The 19,416-nt window shown below is 49.6% G+C and overlaps 1 protein-coding gene across 1 annotated transcript; it reads left to right on the forward strand.

The window, feature by feature from the left end:
* The first annotated feature begins 2,075 nt into the window (after nucleotides 1–2,075).
* On the forward strand, nucleotides 2,076–16,080 carry LOC144163905 (uncharacterized). Its single transcript, XM_077694571.1, has 3 exons — nucleotides 2,076–3,374; nucleotides 15,106–15,365; nucleotides 15,771–16,080. Exons 1-3 carry the CDS (start codon nucleotides 2,076–2,078, stop codon nucleotides 16,078–16,080), a joined length of 1,869 nt encoding a protein of 622 aa, XP_077550697.1.
* The last annotated feature ends 3,336 nt before the right edge of the window (nucleotides 16,081–19,416 follow it).

Raw genomic sequence — 19,416 nt, forward strand, 5'->3', positions numbered from 1 at the left:
CCCATGCGCTTCGTACGATCCTGACATTAAAATATCTTCAAAGAATCGCCACCGAATGGCCCTCGTGGACGGCGGTTAGTAGGTGAAGCAAAAACCAGCAAATGTGAAGCGGCCCTAATCCAGGGTATGCAGGTTGTGATAGAATACCCAGAAAGCCGCGTAACAGCTTAGCATCCTATATTGCCAAGCAGAAGAAGCCCCGAAGACCAAGCGGTTGCGGTTGATGGAGAGGAAGAAGAGGTGCGGAGCGAGGCGCAGGCCGAGAGGGCGAGGAAAATGTTGAACCCAGACGCAAGGTGGATATAAGGGGGCACGGCACTTTGGGAAACAGTGTGAGACGCATGGTGTACGTCGTACACCGAGGCAAGGTCGTTGCCAGCCACCGCCACGCTTTCGGGCGTCGTCGCAAAGGCTCTGGCGTAGTGGCCAGCACTGAGTCGGCCTGTGCTACCACCTACGGACTTAACGCCGCGTGACCAGTCGCGAGGCGGATCCGACTCCTTTGATTTACCCTGTTCAGCTTCTCCCTGGCCGCGCAATGTGTGGAAACACGTCGGCGCCGTCTGCGCCGTCATCGCTACGAGCGTGTCATAGACGAGCCGCGTCCACATCGTACTTAATGTGAGCTCGTTCTTTCCTCGGGACATTTGCACTGACGTTGGCGGACCTGCTAGTGCTAGGTGTTGGAGCGTATCGCTTGGATATTTCTTTCGCCAAGTTGTACCAAGAATGTCAGCAGTGCGTACCGTGTCGCAGTATGCTTAGATAAAGCTCGTGTCCTTTGCCATCCTCGAAATAGTGTATCCTCGCTTGCAAAACGAGGTTTATTTTAGTTTCCATCACATTATCTCCAGCCCAATCATTACCCGCGTTAGTTAGAAAAAGCCTTCGCGGACAATTTCATAACTTGAAAATTGTGTTTCTGCGATATTAAAAAATATTTGTGTATCAGAAAATTTTCCTATTAATTGATTTCGATGGGCAGTGCCGCCGCTGTTAATGTTATATGAACCTGTTTGAGTGCGGTTATTTCTAGCTTCGTTCTGTTGCACCGCGCTATTCAGGGCTGCCCTCGGCAGACCTCTTTTTATCCTGGGATATTCCAATGCTCAGTACCGTTGCCGCGAAGGGATGTCGCCCTAGAAAGTTATTAAGAAGAACATCTGCGTTGAGGGAGGTGCGCTTTCTCGTGTAGCTTGTAAAGGAAAATTGCACCAATTTTTGGGACCAATTTTTGGGGAAAAAAAACTTTTGAGAAAGCGGCAGTTCTGAAAACGAGGAAACCTACACTAAAGCGAAAGGCCGGATTGAGACTGTTGCCGCAGTTGTCGTACAGACGTAAAGAATGCCGTCATTTCACGTTTCAGCCAACGAAACTGCGTGACACGCCGTTTTTGTTTACGTCTAGAGGTAACATTATGGTTTTTTCGTCGGGAGTCTAAACATAGCCTAAGTCTTGGAGGTATCGAAGCTTTACACAACCTTTGTGTCATCACGACGGTATGAGTCCACGGTTGTAGCCGATTTGCTTTTTCTGTGCTGCCTTAACCAACTTTGCTACAGTAGTGTTGCTATAAGTGTGGGATTTTCTTTTTGGGAGCAATAATCATTGGACATCATGGTGGAGGGGCGTACCCTATAACGTGTCTTTCACGTTCCGAGCAGTTCTAGCGGCAATTACGGCGAATGGTGAAGATTTTCGCCGATCTTGGCCAATCCCCATAGGTCAATACACTCTGCAAGCCAAACGTGCGCCGGGGACACTGCGCGGTCGTTGCGAGGCGCGCACTCAAAAGAATCATTGTTTCTCGCTTTTTTAGAGGAGCGTCACGTGCGCGCATGCAAGCAAACGTGCTTCGCATGGGCTCTGAGATCTTTCCCTTTTGTGGCGTAAATTTCACGACCAACCTGTTGAAAGCTCTGTCATCGGGTACCGAAGTCTTCCAGGTCTTCAAGGAACCAACTCCGACAAATCCTGGCCCACCGGTAGGATTTTTACACCCATTTCACCGAGCGGCCACGCCGCAGGAAGCTAACCCTAACCAGCGCTTTGGAACCGCCGCCGTGCCTGGTCGATGGCGCCGGGCGCCACGGGGCCTCCGGACGTGACCGCGGGGAGGACGCCGCACCAAACCGCGCCGCTGGCTTCTTCGTCGTGCAATATGGACGTCGTTGAAGTAGAGGGTGAGGCTATTTCACCCGAAGACTTCGAAAATGATACCGGTTGGCTCTCGAGTCACCGGAAAAGAAGTGGCAAGGCACTCGCACGGCTAAACCTAGCCCAGAACGACTTTCAGAGGCAACCAGGCACCGGTAGTGCCTCATCTGTCAGCAAGACTCCAGAGCCAAAGCGCAAGCAAGCAATACGGTTGCCGCGCCAGCCGCGGCTGCCGAAAGAGGACATAAAGATTGTCCTCCGACCGCGGGACGGACTAGACGTCGCCAAATTGAATGACGCACAGATCAGAGACGGTGTTCTCTCCGCCGCAGCAATCAAGAAGGAAGAAGCCGAAGACGATTTACTTCGGACAAGCCCCAAACAAAACATCATAGTCGTCAGCACCCCAAAGATGGCCCACGCCGAAAAGTACAACGGAATCCGACAGCTCTGTTTCGGCAAGCACAGTTACGAGATCACCGCATACGCCGCCCCCCCGGAGGACACTACCAAGGGAGTGATCCATAATATTCCTGACTATGACACCGCTGACGACATCACACGCAGCCTCGTCTACAAGAAGAACCCAGCGATTTTACAGGCCCGACGCATGGGCAAAACGAACTCAGTCATTATCGTCTTCGAAGGCCGCCGCGTCCCATACTACGTCTACTATAGAGGTGCAGAGTATCGCTGCTTCCTCCATAAGAAGAAGCACGAATTCTGCACGAGCTGTGGTCGACTCGGACACCGCGCCGATGTTTGCCCCCAACCGGACAAGCCCTTCTGCAAGAGCTGCAATCTCGAGAACCCACCAGACAATCATGTTTGTGAACTGAACTGTGCAATCTGTGGCGAAGGCCACACGACTGGTGACAAGAAGTGCCGTAAAAGGTTTAAGACTCCTTTTCTCCTCAAACAACGTCAGTGGGAGAAACAGCATCGTGGTTCGAGACCCAAGGAAAGCTCCACGGACAGGAGCAACACCGACAACGGTGCCGGCCCGGAAGGGCACCACCGAGAAGCAAGAATCGCAGAGAAGAGGAGCCGCTCTGGTTCGTTTCCTCGACTCCCTCCGCCAGCTGCAGAGAAGGAGAGCACTGGAGGCCGGCACAGATCCCGTTCCAAGTCTCGTCACCGGGAGGAGAAGCGCAGAGAGTCGTGCTCTGCCTCACGCTCCAGACTCAACGACAAGTCTATGGTGGATCACAGCAAGGTGAGCTGGGCCAGCACGGTCTCCCGAACTGCTCCATACAACACACAATTTAAGTCAGGGCTACCTTCTGCAGTTGAAGCAGAGCTAACGCATATCAAGCAAATGCTTGAGTTAGTTATCAGAGAAAACCAACAGCTTAAAGCAGAGAATGCCCAACTCAAGGCCAAAAACCTCCCACCACCGGCAGCGCGACCTAACGGCCCCATTGCTGAACCCGTTACGCCAATCCCAGTTTCCGTTAATGCAGCAGTAGAAGTTAGGTGCGAGTCCGAGGCGGATGCACCGCCCCTTAAGCGAAAAGCGGGAACTGAACCCGGTGACCCGACAACGCAAAAGTTTATCGAGGAGCTAGAAACAAAAATAGATGCTCGTCTCGAAAAACTGCAAGACATGTTCTCCAAATTTGCGGAGTCGGTGAACAAGCAATTAGCAAACTTGAACACTAGGGTACTCGCTATTGAAAACGCCCAAACAATAGCCCAACAGACACCAGGCGTAGGCGCATACAAATCCAAGCCCTATTCGAGGCCCAACATGGGGGAAGGTGCCAGAACATTCGATAATACCAGCGGACACTATGGCCCGGAGTAACAATGCAAATATGTACGTCATTTGGCAATGGAACTGCCGCGGGTTCAAACGAAAACGGGGAAATTTAGGGCAGTTTTTAAGTAATCAGCAGCAACCGGAGACGCCAGACTTAATCGCTCTCCAGGAAACGGGAGGCGAGGCTAAATTATCAGGCTATAAATCGTACTACGACTTGAACTCGGGTGAATCCAAAAAAACCGTTACTACCCTAGTTAAACGTAACATCCCGGCCATTCAACACGATACTGGCATTGCGACCGTTGGCCACGTCCTCGTCGAAATTTTATCGGGTAAAAAACGCGCAGAGGGCAGCCTTTTTGTGCTTAACTTGTACAGCAGCCCCCGCCAAAAGCACCGCTTTGCAAATCTTTTTCGCAAAACTTTAGACATAGCCCGAAAACAGGCACTTATTATTGTGGGTGACTTTAATGCACCGCACTCTGCTTGGGGGTATAAGAAGGACCTCAGCAAGGGCCGGCAGCTTTGGCAAGATGCCCAACAGATGGGCCTCACCCTGGTCACTGATCCTACTTACCCCACAAGGACAGGCAACAGTATTAGCGTGGACACCACACCAGATCTTACATTCACAAGGAACACACGGAACGTCACATGGCTGAACACTCAAGAAAACCTAGGGAGTGATCACTGCATTTTAAGAACTACCATCCAATCCTCGCCAACTAGGGCCACAGGTAAGCAACTCAAAATCACAGACTGGGACACTTTCCGGCAAATTAGGGCTGCTGAACAAAATTCGACTTGTGCAGTGATAGAGGACATCGCAGCATGGACATCAGATATTCATGAACATGTCCAGGCAGCAACCAAAATTATACCCGAGGAAGCCAACATACATCAAGCAGACTCTAGGCTACTACACATGTGGGAAGCCAAGGCGGGCCTTGAAAAACGCCTTAATAAGCAGAAACTCAACCGCAGCCTTCGCAGGCGGCTCGCCTTACTAAATAGAGATATTGAGGATTACGCCAACCAACTCACGCGTCAAAACTGGGACTCTACTTGCGATGGGATGGAGCTCCAGATGGGACTCGCGAAAACGTGGAACATCCTGAGATGCCTGCTAGATCCAGAAAAGAGCAAACTTACTCAGAGACACAATCTCAGTAAAATACTGCATGAATACAAGGGCACAGACGACGAACTTATTCAAGAAATCAGAAACCGTTACCTTGGTACTAACCCTACAGAGACTCTCCCACCCTACAAAGAACCACCAAATCCAGAACTAGAGCGTCCCATCACTGCAGCAGAAGTGCGATATGCCATACACTGCCTACGTACCAAGTCTGCCCCGGGTCCTGATGGAATAACTAACAAAATGCTTAGAAATCTGGACGACAACTCAATAGACGCACTTTCCAAGTACATGAACCACTGCTGGGAAAGGGGAACCTTACCACCCCAATGGAAATCAGCTAGGATTGTTTTCATTCCTAAACCAGGCAAGAAACTCCACCTCGAAAACTTAAGACCTATATCGCTTACCTCGTGTGTAGGCAAACTATTGGAACACGTCATTCTCAATAGGCTCAACAAATTCATGGAGGAGAAAGATCTGTATCCCCACACCATGATAGGGTTCCGACAAAAGCTATCAACTCAGGACATTATGCTCCGACTTAAGCACCAAATTATTGATTCAGGCGGGTGCTCACGACTAGATACCAGGGCAGTACTAGGCGTCGACCTAACAAAAGCCTTCGACAATGTGCGACATGATGCAGTGCTCTCCAACCTCGCCCAGCTTGAGGTAGGAAAAAAGGTCTATGACTATGTCAAAGATTTCCTCTCGGGGCGGACTGCACAACTACTTATCGGAGGATTGGAATCTGGCGAGATCAAAATTGGTAGCAGAGGGACGCCGCAAGGGTCTGTTCTCTCTCCCTTTCTCTTTAATGTCGCCATGATTAATCTGCCACAGCAGCTAAACAAAATAGAAGGACTGCACCACAGCATATATGCTGATGACGTCACACTGTGGGTTGCCGGTGGCAGTGACGGAGAAATTCAAGAAAAACTACAACAGGCGATAGACGTGGTAGTGGCTTATGTGACCCCCAAGGGACTTAGCTGCTCGCCACAAAAATCTGAATTGCTTATTTGCAGACCAACCACGAGAGGCTGCAAACGAGACCGCGATGTTGCCAATATCCAGCTATATGCGGACGGCAGACCCATTCCCATGGTACAGAGCACCAGAGTCCTTGGTCTTCGCATACAGGCCAATGGTTGCAATACAGAGACCATAAAGGCTCTCGAAACGAGTGTACACCAGACAGTCCGCCTCATCTCCAGAATTGCCAACCGGCATCATGGTATGAAAGAAGGTAACCTCGTCAGATTAGTGCAGGCTTTTGTTCTTAGCCGCATAGTCTACGCGACGCCCTTCTTGGCACTAAAGGCCGATGAAAGGAAAAAAATCAATAACATCATTAAGCGAGCCTACAAGCAGGCACTAGGTATACCAATTACGGCACCAAATGAACGCTTTGGAGCGATGGGGCTGCACAATACCATAGACGAGCTTGTAGAAGCCCAAAAAATAGCACAGCTAGAAAGACTCTCCAAAACCGCAACAGGCAGACACATTCTACAAGAGCTTCAAATCACCTATGCGGCTCAACAAGGAAAAAAGGTGGATATCCTTAGCGAGCAGAGGGCACGTATATACACAACCCCTCTGCCCAGAAATATGCATCCCGTGCATAACCTACAACGCAGGAATGAAAGAGCCAAAGCCCTCCAAAAGCGATTCGAACGATCTGATGACGTGGTCTACGTGGACGCGGCCGAGTACTGTGAACACAACGCCATGGCCGTGGCAGTAGTCGATCGGCAGGGCCATTGCATTGCCTCCGCAACGATCCGCACGGACACTCCGGAGGTAGGAGAAGAGGCAGCCATTGCACTGGCGCTTTCTTCTACAAGAGCGAAATACATAATAAGCGATTCCAAATCTGCAATTGTAAACTTCACAAAGGGAAGGATCTCACCCGAGGCCCAAGGAATCCTTAGAGGATTCAAAGAATTAAGACTCCGAGGGGTCCAAATTATATGGGCACCAGCGCACTCTGCACTTCCGGGGAACGAAAACGCTCACGAGGCAGCTCGAGGTCTAAGCTTCCGAGACTGCCCAGAAACACCTGAGGCATCGTTTCGCACGGGGGGTAGGGACCGCATGGTGACCTATAGGGAGATAATCGACCATTACAGATTAGGGAGGGCCAGATATCCCGCAGCTCATCGCACCTTGGGAAAGTGGCAGTCAGTAGCATGGCGTCTACTTCAGTCCTACACTTTTCCGAACCCGGTGACGTACAGTCATTGTTACCCCGGTCTATACGAAAACAAGTGTAAATTATGTTCAGCAAGGGCCGACCTTGAACACATTTTATGGGCCTGCCCCCTTAAGGTGAACACCACACCTCAAGCACTAGACATCACTTCCTCAGAGCAGTGGGAGACCGTGCTGCTCAGTTCAGACCCGGGCGTTCAACTCCGGGCCGTCCAGATGGCCGAAGACGCCGCCAGGGAGCAAGGACTCCTGGCCGCCGTCTGAGGGGGGAAGAATGAAGGGGACTCCCATCTCACTTCTTCCCTTACCCCCGTCTCGGGCTCAATAAAGTTATGCACTCACTCACTCGCTTTTTTAACTCTCTGGTCGGTTGCTGCAAGGGATGCGCTCCCATTCGCGTGCTCGGCATTGTCTTGGTATTTGTAACGGCTCACAGGAAATTTCACGCTTTTCTAAACGAATTCGCTGTCAATATAGCAGTCTCACCAGGCAATACTGTTGATTTTCGAAAAAGATACCATTGTTGGGTACTTTATCGCGGGAAGTCAATTACAACCGTCTTGCGCACACGCTCCGATAACCACTCCGATCCCGGAGAGCTCGTCTTATTAGTTCTAATGAAAGCATTACTGCATGCGTAACTTTAATAAAAAATAGTATTGACCTCCCATGTTTAGCCTCCTGACGATACATTTCTACCCTAGATTTTTTGTTACCTCTAAGAAAATGCTGTTCAGCGTGATGAACTGCTTTAACAGCCTCGGTACGTATCACACCGCAATGACCATAGCCACAGCGTTTGTGTGCAATCATGTGATGAGAAATACTTTGGTTACTCGTTTCTTTCCAAAATATCCTGAGAATTGAGCCGTCTTCCCTCAAATATTGTTTCCATCCGCGATAATCAATTGTTTCCACAAGTATGCGGTAGAAATCTATAATTACGTTTAATTTTTATAATCGAACACCTCCACTGTAATCTTACATTCGTATGCTTTGTAATTTCACTTCCATATTTATTGCCTCTAGAATACGGGGTAAACTACATAAATTCCATAACAGTACGCTTATGATAAAAGATGGCGACAACATTTTTACCCCGTGGTGTCGTTGTGACGTTATGCTCATAATGTGCACGTTTACCGAGAGAGGAAGGGAGGGAGAGACCGAGGAAGGGAGGAAGAGAGATAATCTGTTCTGGCGATCATTCGCCACTGCTCGTCGTAGTCGGCAATAGAGGGTGCCTCACTCCACTCCTGTTTTTTAGAGGGTGGTTGTGAATTTTGTGGCCCCTTCTTCGTATGATATAAGGTGGCTAGTTGGTTGAACTTGTGGCACAGCTTCGGGTGTTTGGTTGATTAAAGGTTGTCTTGTCGGGAGAGGTGGTAGAAAATGTTCGTCGGGATTGAACGGAGTGCTGCTTGATCCTGTCTTTGCAACTTGGGATGAGGTGAAAATTTACTGCGGGTTGCTTTGCAGTAGCTTAGAATTTCATAATATATGGGCATAACAGGAACATCAAACTCGTCTTGAGGGCTTATAGTTCGCGGAAGATACGCGTGAGCCCTGTTGGGAGACTGTCGATTTCCCTTAGAGTTTCATGACCAATGGTCCATGGTATGTGATTGAATAATTTCGTTTGTAGCCGATTACTGATCTGTGGGCTGTTTTCCCGATTCACCTTCTCGCCCATTGCCTGCAGGGGTTTTGCGAGTCAGATACAATGTGCATTCGCACATCCTTTGCGTGCGCACACATGTCGCACAGATATCACAGAGGTTGTGTGCACAGATGGTAGCTATGCTACTGGTTCTCTTAATGGCTGCATTGGTGCACGCCGTCTACGTTTAATTCCGACATATCATTTTGATATTACCACATCTTTCTAACTGTCTTCCGTGGTGGAGTGTAGGGTTCATGTCTTTAGGTGGGTGCTACTTTGAGGGCCTTAGATATGCAATAAGGAATCTCGTTGGTGGTTGTGTCCACGGTGTCGTGTAATAGGTATCCTAGTCACTTTCGGGTTTCCCTGCCCATGTGGCTGGTTTATGAAGGGACCCAGCAACACTCCCAGCAACAGCGCCCCAAGCGATTATTCCGCCGTTATGAGTCCAGTAATAATCCTCAGTTCCGAGAAGAGCAGGAGCAGATACAGGGCTGCAAGTCAGTGGGGTGGTGGGCCTTACCAAATGCCATGATTCCGTAGTGACTGCTGCAATATTAAATGAGGGAGGCTCAACCTGCCTCCCACTTACCAGGTATGCGCCTTCCGCAGTTTGGAAGTCTCCTATGCAACGGCGCGTGCACCGCTTACGCGCATACCCACGTGCTCAGCAACGTGGCACGTCGCTGCCCATGGGGACGTCATTCTGGCCCATAATCCCTCTAGCAGCCAATTACAATTTCGATGCAATTTAGCATATGTAAACGCTTTCTGCGACTTTTTCACACGGTGGCCTCTTATACTTCCGAAATCAGGACGGGAGGTTAATTCCACGGAGCACACCAGTATTTCGCGTGGGCATAGTTTCCTTAATTTCTGGCATAATTAATTATTATAATATTACCAAAGAGCAGCTTATGGCTAGATTTCTATACACTTTTTTGGTCATGTTAACATATTCTACAAAAAATCCTTCCGAGGCTCGTGGGCACTCCCCTTTTCACCCAATCGCACAATTACGACTATCAAGTCCTCTTGCTCGTGCCGTACCTATACAGATCGTCAAGTCTGCCCCCCTCCCCATATAACGACCACCAAAAAACTATCGTCCTATATGTCTCGGGGAATTTCACCTTAACCTATTATCTAACCCCCTTTGCCCAACAGACTTACAGCCGTCCCTTCGAATATAAGCTTCCGCTCTCTCTCTCTCTCTCTCTCTGTCTCTCTCTCGCTTTCTCTCTCTCTCTCTTTAGCACGAGGCATTCTATAGCGCGAAGCCTTCGATATATTGCATGCTCTGTAACATCGCAGCAACATATGAAGAAAGCTAGCGGCAGAAAGCAGCCAGGCGAGCGAACGAACCACAGCGGAATCCACCATCACCTTCCACTTACCGGATACACGACGGCAGGAACCCGCAAAGGTGCAGCGCGTAGGAGAGAGATCACAGAAATTTGGAAGCCTCAAGGGACGCGAATCGTCTATGAAACCGGGTCAAGCGGCAAGGTGACAAAACCCTTCGAGCAAGCGATTCCTAAGCAACGCGTACGGTTTGTCCCGTGGGGTAATAATCATAACATACTGCTCTGGAAGCGTGTTGTGTGTTTCCTACATACGCAGCTTCAAGAAAAGCGCTGCAGTTCCGTATGAATAAAAGTCGGGGCACTTAGAAAAATGGGTTTCGTCTGGACGGAACCAAAACATTTCTAGGTTTTTTGTTTACCGACAAATTACCGACACCACCAAGCGTAACTCTTGCACGTATTTTGGGGCAACATGCACTTGAAAACTCTGGAAAAGAAAACAGTGGAATATGCATGCACGAAACCGAAAATATTAACTTCCTTAATCTTATCTACCAGTATTTTCGTATGTTGCAAGTTTCTGTTTTAATTACTTTTACATTGCTGGAAAGCAATAGTGGGTTTGTAAATATTAAAGCAGACATATATATTTAGAAAAAAATACAACGTTCAAGATCCACGCTTTACACAGAATACACGCTGTCCAAATATCACTTTCATATACATAACTGCCACACACGTGACGCAAGCTCATGAACATATCCCGATATTTTATATTTCGATTTCATTCACCCGAGTTATAAAGTTTTGTTCTGCAGCCCTTACAGTTGCATCTGCTGGCCTGGCTAACATCGTGAAGCTGTTGGCAAGTGTGCTCCGCGTGACGGACTCAAGAGTGCCTCGTCGCTGGACGGCAAACAGCAAACATTTGTGGACGGTGGCTACGCCAGTCCTCGTCGGGCCCCATTACAAATTTTTGTTACCATTTGTTCGTTGTAGGTAAATATAATTCTCGTATTTATAATAGAGTTTGTCGTCTGGAATTAATAAACGATTGAAAGCTGTATTTTATAATTGCTGGCTGGTTCAGGTCCGTTCTGTTCAGGGGAACCCTAGGTTGTATCTTGTGACTTCATAGGTGGCGTCCTAGGGCTGTGTGTCGTGGGGAGAGTCATTGTCGGGGGCTTTGTGGTCTCCCTTGGGACGGCGTTTCAAGTAGCGCAGGACGAAGTCTAAGAGGCCGGCACCCATGCCGAAGTTTTACGGCCATTTTGTCCTGGTCCTTGTTGCACTTCCCAAATAGGTGACGCTGGTCCAGCACTTTCTGGTGTTTCGAAACATCGTGGGAGTGGCCCTATTTAATAAACAGCCGTTTGTGCTGGGGGTAGGACGGTAGGCGATGGCGCGTCCTTCCCTACGACCTCTTCTTGTTTGTAAGGTGTGTGTGTGCAACACGTATAGCATGCTTTCTTGATGTGGCGCAGATCTATTAGTGTGTTGATATTGCTGGGATAAGGTCTCTTTGCAGTTGGATGCGACTGCAGGGAGACCGGAGCACGGTATCCCTGGTGAGTCGGTTTGCTTTTTCCTTAACCTGCATCAAATCAAGACCAGGTAGCCAGTAGACTCTGATCGTTCCTTGTAACTGTTCATGAAGTGTGCATTTCAGGGGTATTCGATTGTATAGGATGCGTGAGCATGCCTGCTGGGATTCAGTGTAGCGTTGAGATGCTTGCAACTGTAGCTGCTGCGAGGGAAGCCCCAAGAAAGTACAACGCGAAGTTTACGGTCGGGAAAAAATATTTGAAAATGTATGGTGATTCTGACAGAATGCAAGAGTATCTGCTGCCTCCTTTCGCTAACATGAGACGAGGATCAATTCGAACGCCTTGATCGAGTTTTATAAGTCCGAAACACAGCGTTTCTCGCACGTACCTCCTGCACCACCCCTGCCGTTTTTAGGGATGTGTAAGTAAAGCAGTGGTCTGGTTAGCTGATTTTAGCAGCACTTTGCCTCTCTTCCTCCATCCTTTCGGATGTCCACCACAGTCCGTATTTCGTCAGCTTTGGCCCATTTCTTTCTTTCTGCTGCCCTGCATTAGCTGCACACCCTATTTTATAACACGCAGAATCGTTTACTGAAGTTACGAAACCTGTAGAGATGATATGCGACCAGGTGAGTCGGTAGACGCAGGTGGCGAGCTGCGCAGTTAGACGTGAGGTCTCCTTATCAGTCTCCGCAGCGTTGCGAGGAAATATATCTCCACTCTCGAAGATGGACGAGCAAGTATTTTGCTTTAGTGGGCCTGACTTGTAGTAAATGTAACATGGCGTTCCATTTGTGTATAGGTTGTAGATTTCTGGCTCTGGCACTATACTGACTGCTAAGCGGCATGCCGCTCCGGCTTTTCTGGCGGCGTTTTCACTTGAGGTTAATGCAGAGCATATACAATTTTTGTCGCATACCAGGGTAAGAGTATTGGAGGTCATGAGCGGGAAAAATTCAGTTTCCTGGGGAAAAAGCCTCAGGCCACGGCTTTGCCTAATCTATGGTGTTTCCTAGTGCCGAGTACCGCCAAGATCAAGAATTAGGAAGACGTGGAAAATGCTGCCGTCACTCCACACATTCTTCAAAACTTGCTCTGCGTTGCGAACAGAAAACTCGTTTGTTCCTTTCAAGCACCCTTGACTACAATCCAAACTGCCAAATATCATTCCTGCATTGCAAGGCTTCCCATCACAACCACAAAAGCATACGTCGTGCACTTCCAGTGATTCGTCTCTCGAAAATTGACTTAGCCATGACCCATAATTTCATGGTAACAGGGAAACATCCAGTAGTCCAGGTAAGACATTATCAAGCTAATAAAGAGGAGCTACAGGCACCCTGTATAAGGCACAGGGCTTCCGCTAGGTTCAGTGTTTTAACAATTCTGTTTGAGTTGTTTTTCAACGCTAAGTTCTTTAGTATTGTCTAAGACGAAGGATTAAGACCTTTGTTCATAACAGGGGTACAGGTATAATAGAGATAGAAACGTCGGGCGAGTAGCAAAGTACAGTACATTTGACATGATTAAGTTCCCATCTCTTTGGCATTGTCCACTTAAAAGTACGTTAACTCCTTGCTCTAACTTTCTTTCGCAGGTAGAGTGGTTGCGAGAGGGGAAACTAATTTTTGCATCGTTCACGTTTGTACAGCAATAAATTGACGATGTCAATGACTACCGCGTGAGTTATTATTACACTAAAGAGAGCACAACTGACAGCACGCCTTGAGACAGCCCGTTTTGCTTTATATATTCAGGCTAGTGCCACAAATGCCCCTACTCAAAAGCTTGGTTTCACACACTTATTCGTCGTTCCTACACTCTACGACCAGTTTATTTATTGAGCACTGCCGCGCGTGGTGATTCGCCCAGAAAGCAGTGGAAATAAACTAAGGTATCGTAGACAATAATGACACAAAGATGTGTTTTCAAAGATACGCCCCTTTCCTGTCTGTTTTCTTTCCTACAATTGTGCCTGGCGCTTAACCTGTTCCCATGATGAAGTACCGACTCGCTCGCATCAACAGATTAATGTTTTTCCCCGCCAGCTGTGTCCGCCCTTAGCAGTACGAAATTGAAATGCATTCCGTTGTGCTCTGCTAAACTTGTTACTTATTATTCGCGCTGACTCGCTGGGCGTTAACACACTAAGCGTCAATCACGAGCTCACCTCGGGCAAAGGAGTTCTAGAATTTGTCGTCAGCGGAAAGTAACAACGAGCAGCCGGAATAAAGCAGTTAATAGCCGGTTAACTTGTCTTCCCTCACGCATCCTTAGCTCCCCCCCTCCCTATATCTCACTCAACCACTCACTCATCTGTTGGTGTGTCGGTCTTCAAGATTTTATTTCTCCGATTTCGCTCGATGTCTCTATGCACAAAGCTTCCCGAAACCATTTCGAGACCCGGTAGGTGGGATACACTAGTGGTTCCTAGTTCCTCCCTTCATCAAAGTTCTCCCTTTTTTTCTCTCTCCGCGTCCTGCAATAGGCCCTCCTGAGCTGCTGGGCTCTCTGACTGTACATTGAGACACAAACAGGATAAACTGCGCAGACTGCATAAAGTAAACGCCACTAAGTATTACAAAAACGGAGAAGGCATGAAATACGTTCTTCTGTTGATGGGGTAAGGACGGGGCGTTGCTGTTTAGTTCCACCTAATGATCCGGGGACATCGGTTCTTGCCGCCTGCCCGATGGTTCAGGTGTCTGAACACAATTTCGGTTGCCTGATTGGGTGAGACAGTCCACTTACCGTTCAACGAGTAACGTGAGGACCTATTTGGTATTCAATCATGCTCGAATGCGTAAAAGTTGTGCACGTGCATCCTTGTCCCCCCGGTATATTCATATATCTACAGTGCCGCAAAACAGTAACGTCCTAACAACTCACGATGCTCGATGCTGGAGCGGGTCAGCATCTTCTATTCACTGCCCGGTCAGTCCTTCCGCTACATTAACTTGTGTTACTGCTTGTCTGTTCAGAAAGACATAGTAGTGGATTTTGTGCAGGACTAAATAAAGTTGACAACCTCACACCTACTCGCATTGGTGGGGGTATATAAAAGCGGGCTTCGCTGAATGAAATAAGGTGATGAATTCACGAGACAACATTGAAAAGTGGACTTGGGCAAGAGTTAGAGAGCTGGGGCGCATCCACGCACTCTCTTTCCTAAACGACTTGACGGTTCTGAAATACGATGCGATGTTTGCGAAAGCAGCAAGAAAACAGGTCATGGGAAATAAACGTCCTCTGTTGCAAGCGTTGTCGGTCCTTCCAAATTTTAAGCAAAACTTTGTGGCGACAGAATATAAAGACAGTGCTTAGAGCAGCGAGTAACCTGGCCAAGAGAACCACGCTCGTGGTGAGGGGCGACTTAAATGCACCACACCTCTCGTGGGAGTACAACAGAGACACCGCCAAGGGTAAAGACCTGATGTACGACGCGACGGAACAAGGATACACCCTGATCACGAACCCCAAGCAACCTACGCGAACGGGCCTCACGTCCACTGAACGGGACACGACGCCGGATCAAACCTTCATCAAGAACGGAGGAGAGGTTACGTGGGGCAACACTGGAGAGGTTCTGGGCAGCGATCATTAATACTAGATATCGAACTGGCAGGCACAGGTGGATGCAAGATCGAACACAAATGTACTGACTGGGACACCCTCCGCAAGCAGTGAAGAGACGACCCGGGAACGCTCGACATCTACGACATTGAAGCGCGGACGACGAAACTGAAGATGGAAGTCCCGAAAGCGACCAAGGCGATCGAGACCAGCGACATTACATGCTTAGACAGCCGACTGGCGCACCTCAGAGAAGCGAAGAGGCCCATCAAGGAGCGCTGGAAAAAGCCGCGATGGAACAGGAAGCTACGAAAGAAGGTGGCGGAGCTAAACCGAGCGATTGAAAAACAAAGCGCAAACAGCAGTGGGACGAGGTGTGTAACTGCATTGACGCAGCCTCCACCAGGGTGAGGTCTGGTATCTGATCACACACTTGCCTGACCAGACCAAAACCAGGTCGTTCCAGCAGAAGCGCATGGCGCAGGTCATGCGCGAAGCCGAGAAGACCCTTGGCAGAGCAGAGCTCATCATAAAGATGAGGGCCAAGTATCTACCACAGAAGATGGCCGAACAACACCCAGGATACTCAGGGACCCACAACGCCAGGCTGGACCGGGACATCTCGGCGCCAGATGTGTCCAAGGCCTTGGGGAAGCTGAACACCAAATCGGCAGTGGGCCAGACAGAGACTCGAACAAGGCTCTGAGAAACTTCGACGACTCATCGGTCGAAGGGCAGAAAAAATATTGCAACAGATGCTGGCGAAGTGGCCGACATCCGAGACAGTGGAAGACAGCTAAAACAGTACTCATTCAAAAACCGGGAAAACAACCGAGCGCTGATAATCTGCGGCCCATATCGCTAACATCGTGGGTGGGGAAAGTCCTGGACCCCATGCTGGCGAACACATGGCCGGAGTACCTCGAAGAGGGGCTGTATCCAGAATCGATGATCGGGTTCAGGAGAGGCTTGAGCACCCAAGACGCGATGCTATAACCGAAGAAAGAAATCATCGAGGATGATGCAAGGGACAGCAATATTATACTGGGCCTAGACTTTCAGAGCGCCTTTATCCGAGCGAGGCACTCGGCCAACCTGGCACAAGTGTCAAGGCTCAACGTGGGAGAGAGGAGTTACGAATAGCTCAAAGACTTCCTATCGGGCTGCAAGATGGAGCTTCATGCGGGAGAGATCGATTTACCAGAGCAAGACGTAGGCAGCGTTGGCACGCCTCAAGGGTCAGTGATCTCACCGCTGCTCTTTAATATTGTCATTATCCGAGTAGCCGAAGTGATGTCGCGCGTCGAAGGCATTCTACACACCATTCATGCAGACGACATCACCTTATGGACGGCCGCCGGCACACACGCAGGTATCGAGAGAAGGCTCCAGAAGGCTATTTCGGTCATCGAAGACCCGTTGGACTGATCGGGGCTCCAGTGTTCCCGGTTTAAGTCAGAGCTCTTGGTGTACTCGCCTCGCAAGGCGGGTCGGTAGCCGCTGCACCCAAGGGAGTGCGTTTGCCTAGAGCTGATCACAAGGACAGGCCAGCGAATCGCAGAAGTGCCGTAGATCAGGGTGCTGAGCATGCTTATTAACGGCAACAGTAACAAGGCGAAGCTGATGAAGAAAGTGGCGACCAATGCGGCAAGCACCCTGCGGCTGCTCCAGCGCGTATGGACCAAAAAGACGGGAATGCACGAAGAGGGGCTAGCGAGATTCCTGCAGTCTTTCGCGATCACCAACTTGGCATACACCACCGTGTACCACAAGTGGACGCAGGCCGACCAGGCCCGGATAGGCAGTACCATCCGTGGAATGTATAAACGGGCACTAGGTCTGAACGAATCAACGAACACCAAACGACTGCTGCAACTTGGCGTCCACAACACGGTGGATGAGGTCATCAAGGCCCAGTTAGGAACACAACGAGAACGACTGGCAGCGACCAGGATGGGGAGAAAATCCTCGATACCCTGGGCTACGGCTACCAGATTACAGGGAGACAACCCCAACACCTAGATGAAAAGGTGCGGGAGAACGTGCGAGTGAGTCCCATTTCGAAGAACTTGCTCCGAGAACGCAATCAAGAACGAAGACGCGCAAGGGAAAAATACAAAATCGACCACTACAGTAACGACCCGCGAACACGGTACGTCGATGCGGCAGACTATGGCCACGGCAGGTACGCGATGGTAACCATAAACGCAAGAACGGGATGAGTGGCCAAGTCAGTGAGCGCAAAGTGCGAGAACGCCATCGAGGCAGAAGAGATCACGAAAGCCTTGGCGATGTGCGAAGCCACTTGCGATGCGATCGTGAGCGACTCGCAAGAGGCCATGCACAACCTACCCAGTGAGCTACAAGGCAGCCAAGATCACCGAGAAAACGGGTGTCCAAGAAGACAGAACAATTCAAATCAGATGAATCCCGGCGCCCGCGGGCGGATGCTCACCGTACACCCCGAACCACAACGAGGCTACCCAGAGGGAGAAAAACGTAATTACACACCGCGCACCCAGTGTAAAGAGTCATCCCGAGGGGGCTTGGTGGGTGTAGACTAAAGACAGAACCAGGGGTTATGGCGAAGCACTCAAGAACATGCGGCTGATGAGAAGAACATATCCGCCGCCCCACCGGGCGCTCGGTCGCGAAGAGGCAACGTATCTCAGAAGGCTAGAGACGGCGCGGGTCACGTCACTGGCAGCGCTGCACCACATGTATCCCGACGAATACCCCAATGCCCAATGCAGCGTAAGTAAGAAAGGGCCGGCCAACCGGTGGCACGTCATGTGGGATTGTGCGTCCGACCAAGACGGCGCAAGTTTTCAAGAATACCGGGCGCAACTACAAAGAGCCATTGTGTCAACCAACAAGACGGACCAAGCATGAGCCATCCAGAAGGTCTTCATTGCACTCGAAAGGCACGGGCTCCGCAAAGGAGCTTGCGCTTAGTAGGGCCACAGCGAAGATGCGACGGTGGGTCACATCGGGGCGGGGGTCGTAACTGACTCCAGCCCACTGCAGGTTTTATTGAAATAAATTCATTTCCAGTCCAGCCCAGGAGTGCCTTTTTCTGTGAAAACCCGGTTTGTTTGTTGTTGCCCGGTACAAAAAATGACTCTCTCTGTAAAGAGCGAAAAACGCATTTTAGTTACAGGGGATTTGAACATGGCCTCAAAGTACCAGCTGAACGGACTTACTGGGAACGTCGGCTGTGGTGAAACAGTAGTACCCCCAGTGCGTGCGGAACTGACGTCATAATGGGGGTCGGGTGAACGTGACGGATGAACGTAGAACAGGTGCGTGCCAGTAACAGAGCACTGATGCTGAGGAAGCTGTGGTGCGAACTGTCGCTATATGGTATTTGAGCGCAGAAGGGCTACGAAAGGAAAGCGAAGAGGCGCGAAAACGATGTAGCAGTAAAGATTGACTTCAAGATTCATCGCCGGATAGGGCTAATTGCTTTTGCAATGAAAGAGCCTAAGCAGAGTGCCCTAAGGAATTTTTTTCCGGACAGCCGCTCCTAGGTCGACTGCAGTTATTGGTTCATGTTTGTGCCATTCCACCTGCTACCTGGACAAACGTTTTAAAAACCTCCAGGCGCGGAAGGACATAATTGCTCGAAGCGCAGCATAAGAGCTATACACAAGTTTTTTCATGGTATTCTTCGTAGAGACATTTTTATTTGCCCATACATAGTCTGGGTAGCCATATAAAGCACAGCAAATGGGAAATGCCGCCGCTGCTGGGGCGTGCCCGATGAGATGTTCTTGACTTACCGGCCACGAGCTTGTCAGCTCGCACCCTCACTGCACTGGGGATGAGGAAGGAAGGGGCGTAGTGCGGCCGGGGCATTGGCACACAAGGTGGTATGCGATGCACGGACTTTCACAAGAGGGCAGATATACAGGTATTGGCTTGTAAATATGGAGGACGTGGTATCCAATCGATCTATTAAAGGGAGTTTGGTTTTTAGTGCACGCAAAATATTGACACATTCATTTTAAATTTTAACACGCCCATGTCACACGGGTGAGGA

Source organism: Haemaphysalis longicornis, unplaced genomic scaffold, assembly GCF_048455015.1.
Source record: "Haemaphysalis longicornis isolate Haplotype H1 unplaced genomic scaffold, Haemaphysalis longicornis Haplotype H1 scaffold_13, whole genome shotgun sequence".
NCBI classification, from domain to species: Eukaryota; Metazoa; Arthropoda; class Arachnida; order Ixodida; family Ixodidae; genus Haemaphysalis; species Haemaphysalis longicornis.